The 7303-nt window shown below is 45.4% G+C and overlaps 1 protein-coding gene across 1 annotated transcript; it reads left to right on the forward strand. All coding sequences in view use genetic code 12, as the record gives it.

The window, feature by feature from the left end:
• Window positions 1–416: 416 nt before the first annotated feature.
• On the forward strand, window positions 417–749 carry PICST_28859 (predicted protein; the record flags this gene model as incomplete). Its single annotated transcript, XM_001386748.1, has 1 exon — window positions 417–749. The coding sequence occupies one exon, from the start codon at window positions 417–419 to the stop codon at window positions 747–749; it is 333 nt and encodes a 110-aa protein (XP_001386785.2).
• Window positions 750–7303: the final 6554 nt, after the last annotated feature.

A 7303-nucleotide genomic window follows, 5' to 3' on the forward strand; every position in this document is an offset into this window, starting at 1 on the left:
AACAATGAATAGTTTCCTTGAGAAGATCGGGTTTAAAAGGTCTTTGTCAGAGTATGGACTATACACGAGAAGTGTTGAAATTCAGAGAATTGAAACTATAATTGTAATCTAACAATCAGATAACTATGTGCAGTACTGGCTGCAAATTTACAAATAAGGAAGTTCCACTGGTCCTATCTCTGAGAATAGGAGTAACCCCTTATCAGACCCGCCTCAACGGAATAGAACTTATCCGTAATGAAATTGGAGGCGGGCTAGAGATAAGAATAGGGGGAGATAAGAATATGAATAAGGGGGAAGATAAGGGGATCTGAACAATATAAATATGGTAGGATATTCTCCAATATCAGAAGAATAATCAGAACTTGAAATTGAACTTCATTATCAAGAGTTAACTATATCTTTATTAATATACAATGTCTAATTTTCAACAGGTTATGAGCCAATCCGTCTCAAACATCAAGTTTGATGACTCCCAGAAACTAGTTTCGCGTTTCAACTATCGTGAATGGCGTACGCGTATGGAGGTCACTATTGGGACTCTTGGTATGGAGTTCCGGGGTTTCATTGAAAAATCTGAACCACCTACCGAGGCTTCGTTGTTTATTCTTTTTAACCTGACGCTTCAGCTGCTTATTGACAAGACGGTGTCTAAAGAGATTGTTGATTCTCTTCTTGCCGAGAATCTTTCTGGTCAGGCTCTTTGGGAGGCTATCCATGTTGAACTGTTTGCTTTGGAAGCTCAGTAGATTGAATCGGATTATTCATAATGTAGGACAGTATATTGATTAACTTATTTAAGATAGATAATTTCCATATAGAAGAAGAAAAGTTATAGAAAGTTAGAAAGGAGAAGGGGGAGTAAGACCCCCTTAAATAGATGCCAAATACAATCACAGGCTGACCCCTCATCGGGATGAAATGAAACGACATGACCAGAATTTCAGGTTAGTCGGACATAATTGATTCTCATTGGTAGATGTTATCTTATCACATTACTGTGCACAATTATGTCTGAATGGCTGCAAATCCTGCATTCATAAAGTTTACGCATTGGATTAAAAATAGAATATAGAATATGCTTTTAGGTTTGATATCAGCATATTCAACATCCCCCCTTAATCCAATGGTCATTTAATTATGATAGTTGCATTCCTGATAGTTGGATTAAGTGTTGGAAGGTTCCTGGAGTTAGTCCTTTTGTAAACATGTCTGCAACGTTGTCAGCAGATTTGATTTGGCGAAGTTTGACAATATTGTCTATGATTTTGTCACGGATGAAATGATAGCGAATATCTATGTGTTTCGTACGTTCGTGGTGTACAGGATGTTCGCTGAGTTTGATACACGAGGTGTTATCTTCCCAAATCATTATTGGTAGTGATATTGGGATGTGAAGTTCTCTGAAGAATGTTATTAGCCAGATAACTTCTTTTATAACGGTTGCGAGAGCCATGTACTCAGCTTCAGTGGTTGACAACGCTGTGGTGGTTTGTTTCTTGGATTTCCAAGAGATTAGGCTTCCCCCATACTTGATGGCATACCCACTGATTGATTTCCTGTCACTGCTATCACTTCCCCAGTCTGAGTCAACAAACACTTGTAGATCGTTTATGTTTGTGTAGTGCTGACCGAGTTTCTGTGTTCCCTTTAGATAGCGGAGAACATGTTTGGCGGCAGTTAGAGTTACCTCTGTTGGTTCGTTGAAGTACCGACTTAACATTCCAACAATATACGCAATATCACCTCGTATGGTATTGCTAGCGTAAAGAAGCTTTCCTACTATGCTTCTGTAAATTGTTGCATCGCAGGGTTTGGATTTCTGGTTTAGATGCTGTCCCTGAATAATAGGACTTTTCACGCTGTTGAGCTCTTCAAGATTTAGTTCCTCCAACGTTTTCTTGATGTAGTCAGAAAGATTTGCTGTGATCCCATCAGGGCCCTGTTCTATGTTGATTCCTAGGAATTTGCGTGCCAATCCAAGATCCTTCATCTTGAACTTGTTCAGGAGAAGTTTCTTGGCCTCGTAGATTTCATTTTCTCGAGGACTCGCAATAAGTAGGTCATCGACGTAAAGGCCAAGAATCACATTATTTCTTCTGTAGATCCCGAACTCGGATTTTGATCGAATAAAGCCGTTATTCTCCAAGAATTTATTAATAGTCGAGTTCCAGATCAATGGAGCTTGTTTTAGACCGTAGAGTGATTTGTTCAACTTACAAACCATATGTGGATATTGTTCATCTATGAAACCTTTAGGCTGCTTAATGTAGAGTTCTGTGTCAATCTTCCCATTTAGGAAGGCCGTCGAGACGTCCATCTGATGAATCTTCATCTTATGTACAGCCGCTATGGCTAGTAGAAGTTTGATACTTTCACTCCTGATCACAGGCGCAAAGGTTTCTTCATAGTCAATTCCATGTTTTTGTCTAAAACCTAGAGCAACTAGTCTGGCTTTGTAAGTTCCATCATCTTTGATGGTATATACCCACTTCATTCCTAGGGCTCGTTTTCCCTTAGGAAGCTCAGCAAGAGTCCACGTAGAGTTTTCCATTTGAGCACCAAATTCCTTGTTCATAGCTTCAATCCATCGTTCTCGTTGAGGACTGTTAGTGGCTTCCTCATAGGTGCGTGGCACTTGTGGAGTCATTATGGTGACCATAAATGCACTGCTACCCATAATGAGAGGTTGGCCATGTGTTTCAGTATAGTCGAGATCGTTGGGATTGTCTGCTTCTGAAAACGATTCACTATCGGTGGTGATGTACTCAATTTGTTGTCTCTGTGGATAGTTGATCAAATTTTGATTGTTCAGTTGTCTCTGTGACCGTGTTGGAACAAGTATTGGTCTGTGTGCCCGCTTGAGTGTTTGTGGATGTGTTCCATCACGCGACGGAACCGGGGTGAGTTTATGCTTAACCCCATTCACCGGAGGAGGACGCGACACAACAAGATGAGTTAGTTTGTTGTTGGTCTCAGAATTCAGAGGGACCAAGGCACGGTCAGTCAGCGATAGGATGAGTTCCATCCCCCCTGAAGCAGGCAACTCAATGAGACGAGTAGGCGAACGACCCGGAGGGAGGAGGAATTGCTGAGGACGAGATTGAAGTGGGGGAGAATCAGGAACCTCAATAATAGGAGAGGATTGAGGAGAGTCGGATTGAACGACCCGAGGCAGTGGTTGAGGAGGAGGTGGAGGTGTAGAGGACACCACAGTCTGCGTAGTAGGAGTATGACGAGTGAGCGGCAGAGGATAAGTGGCGGAGGCGTCCTCCATGTCCGTATTAGAAGTAGGACGAATAAGCGGAAGGGGATCCATGTCAGAGGCATCCTCCATTTCCGAGTCATGATAAGAAGAAAGGTCATCCGAATCCATCACCACGATGTCCATATAGGTTGACGGATCTGGATATTCTTCCTGATCCAGCAGAACATCCATAGAGGAGCGTGTGGAGATCAGAGGTGACGAACGTGGATGAGTACCGTATTGGTCAGGAGCATCGAAGAATTCCTGATCAGAGACTACTTCCATGTCATAGCCATCTTCAGACATAGGCTCAGGCTCAGTATCCGTAGAGTCTATTTCCATGGGTATGGCTGATGAAGATCCAGGGATAGGGGATGGAGCCTCAACCGCAGGATGAGGAAGACCGAGAGGAGCAGTAGGAGCAGATGGTCTATTGCGAGGAACAGGAAGAAGGGAGGGTACTGTACGAGGTGCTGGAAGTGAAGGTACCGTACGAGGTGCTGGAAGAGATGGCACCTTACGAGTTGAAGGAAGGGAGGGTACCTTACGAGGAGCAGGAAGGGATGGTACCGTACGAGGAGCAGTAAGAGTTGGTACCTCACGAGAAGAAGCAGGAGCTGTATAGGAGTCGTCGGACAGCTCGTAGGAGTCAGAGGGAGGCAGATCGGACCTCTGAGCCAGAACAACGGCACGGGATGGTGCAGTTAGGGCCGCAGAAGTAGAAGGTACCAGAGTATCAGAAGGTACCAGAGTAGCAGAAGGTACCGGAGCAGAAGAAGGTACCGGAGCAGAAGAAGGTACCGGAGCAGAAGAAGGTACCGGAGTAGAAGCAGGCGCCGGAGTAGGAGAAGATACCAGAATAGGAGAAGGCACCGGTGTAGGAGTCGACGGAGGCTGCGACAGAGGAGTAGTAGATGCAGCAGGAGAGACCGGTGCCGAAGCAGACGACAGAGCTGCAGATGAACCTGGCGATTGAGAAACAGTACTGCCAGATGGCGTGGATGGAGGCGAGGGAGATGGGGCCAGAGACACACGAGGACCCTGAGTGAGGCCTGGAGCAGGTGCCAGAATAGAAGGAAAACTGCCACCACCACTACCACCACCACCAATGGAGGTAGCCGACACGACAGTAGACGTCAGAGGTCTTGCAAAAGGAAAGACATTTTCCTGGAACCGAACATGAGAAGAGGTAATCACTTGTCTGGTAGCGAGATCATAAACAAGATGAGCTTTCCGAAACGGATCAGATCCAAGATAAACACCCTTGATTGCACGAGCGACCAACTTCAGTTGACGGTGATTGGGTGGAACATTCACAAAGGCAGCACACCCAAACACTTTAAGTTGAGATAAGATAGGCCTCGCGCCATGCCAGAGTTCAAATGGCGAGCGATTTTGGAGAACAGGTGTTGGTAGCCTGTTTAGGAGAAATGCAGCATGTTGGAGTGCATGCGGGAAGAGGGGCGAAGGAAGAGAGCTCGCAGTGATCATGGTACGCGTTTTGTCAAGAACGGAGCGAATCGCTCTTTCAGCACGTCCATTTTGGTGTGAGTTACCAGGCACAGTGAGCTGGGTCTGGATCCCTTCTGCCGCAAAGAATGAAGTAAGCGTCAGATTAACAAACTCACCTCCATTGTCAGAACGAAAGTTACAGACACGGTAGCCACCACGACTGGAGAAGTGGTTTGTCCATGCCTTAATAACTTTGATAATGAAGTCCGCAGCATCCGATTTCTTGAGAAGAGGCCCAACAGCCTTGAAGCGAGTAAAGTCGTCAAGAAGAATACAAAAATAAAACAACGAGGAGGGACCACCGGCATGAGGACCGGACAAATCACAGTGAAGAAGTTGCAAGGGAGCAGATGTGACTGGGCCGGTGGTCGTTTTGGGAATAACCCGAGTGCTCTTGGAGCTAAGACATGCTTCACATGAAATCGAGTCGTGAACAGCCGTGCGAGGCATGTTCGGATATTTCAAGGCCAGACGAACGACAGTCGGGGAAGGGTGGCCAAGGCGAGCATGGACAAGAGCAGAGGCAGAAATAGGTGCCACACCAGCGTCCGCAGCAGGAGCAGCGACCGTAACAGGAGCGGGGGCCGAGTAGGCAGAGTGGTTAACCCGCGAGACAGTCGAGGGGCGGACAATTTCGAGACACAGCAAGTAAAGATTTCTCAGGTCTCTGGTAGCAAGTTGGCCATATTTAGGGTGAACAATATCATCATGAGAGATAACAAGCTTGTCGCCCGTAGTAGTAACAGCCAGGATGGAAAGAAGATTCTGAGTACAGTCAGGAACGTAAAGAACATTGAACACCCGAATCTTCTGACCATGGAGATCAAACACAAGAGTACCACGACCGGCAATCGAGAGAGGCTCGTGACCGGCGTTCATGACAGAACCAGAGTGAGGAACGATGTCATGGAAGAGACTTCTATCGTTACAAATGTGGGTAGAAGCACCTGAATCAAAAATAAAGCTGGCAGAGGAAGAAGAAGCCAAGAGGGCATAGTGGGTGTAGTGAGCGAGATGAGCATAATAAGCACCGGGCTGGTCAAAACCAAAAGTCAGAGCATCATCAGCGAGAGCATAATGAGCAGCAGGCTTTGGACGAGAGCCGTGCCTCCTGCGGTGCTTTCCTGGACCGCCAGGACCGAAGCGAGAAGCCATACGAGGAACTTCACCCTCACGATAAGGAGCAGGGCAGTTCTTGGCCATGTGACCACACCCATAGCAGTTGTAGCAATCAAGCTGCCAAATCAGATCCGTACCTTTAGCCTTGATCAAGTTCCTGGTGACAGGACCAGAAGGAGAAGACAAGGACGTAAGGGCATAAGCAGATTGAGACGAGGACAGGACAAGCAAGGCGGAGGACGTGGCAGGTGGAGTAAGCTCATCATGATAAGCAAAGAAATTGAGAACTTCGTCCGCAGTCACGGTGGGAGTCAGGCGAACTTGAGAAAAGAATAGATCTCTAACCTTGGAGTTCCCCGTACCATAAAGGAAGAGGAGCGCTTTCATGGAGTCGTTATCGTACTTAGTCATAAACGCAGTCAACTTTTCAGCAATCAAGAACCCAGCTTCAGTCGTAATGGTCGGATCAGCAAGGCGACCAAATAAGTACTTGAGATAACCGACCGCATCCCTAGAGCTGGCGATCGCATACTTGGTTTCGACAGCTTTCCAAGTTTCGACACCCAGAGAGTAGTGCGTGAACAATGACTGAACGTCAGGCTTCATACACTTGAGAATAAGCTCACGGAGCTTGTGGCTCAACGCCTGCTGGTCCGTAAAGGTGATGGAAAGTTCTTTCTCTGAAAGATAAGCAGAAATCTCTGTAGCCAAGACACAGCTACTGAACATACCAGTCATCCAGTCTTTCCATTCCAGAAAGTTCTCACGGCCTCTGAGAAGAAGAGTATCAATGACCATGAGGCCGGAATTTAATTGGCTCATAACCTGTTGAACTGTTTGCTTTGGAAGCTCAGTAGATTGAATCAGATTGTTCATAATATAGGACTGTTGAACTGTTTGCTTTGGAAGCTCAGTAGATTGAATCGGATTATTCATAATGTAGGACAGTATATTGATTAACTTATTTAAGATAGATAATTTCCATATAGAAGAAGAAAAGTTATAGAAAGTTAGAAAGGAGAAGGGGGAGTAAGACCCCCTTAAATAGATGCCAAATACAATCACAGGCTGACCCCTTATCGGGATGAAATGAAACGACATGACCAGAATTTCAGGTTAGTCGGACATAATTGATTCTCATTGGTAGATGTTATCTTATCACATTACTGTGCACAATTATGTCTGAATGGCTGCAAATCCTGTTGAACTGTTTGCTTTGGAAGCTCAGTAGATTGAATCGGATTATTCATAATGTAGGACAGTATATTGATTAACTTATTTAAGATAGATAATTTCCATATAGAAGAAGAAAAGTTATAGAAAGTTAGAAAGGAGAAGGGGGAGTAAGACCCCCTTAAATAGATGCCAAATACAATCACAGGCTGACCCCTCATCGGGATGAAATGAAACGACATGACCAGAATT

Source organism: Scheffersomyces stipitis, chromosome 1 (genome assembly GCF_000209165.1).
Source record: "Scheffersomyces stipitis CBS 6054 chromosome 1, whole genome shotgun sequence".
Taxonomy (NCBI): domain Eukaryota; kingdom Fungi; phylum Ascomycota; class Pichiomycetes; order Serinales; family Debaryomycetaceae; genus Scheffersomyces; species Scheffersomyces stipitis.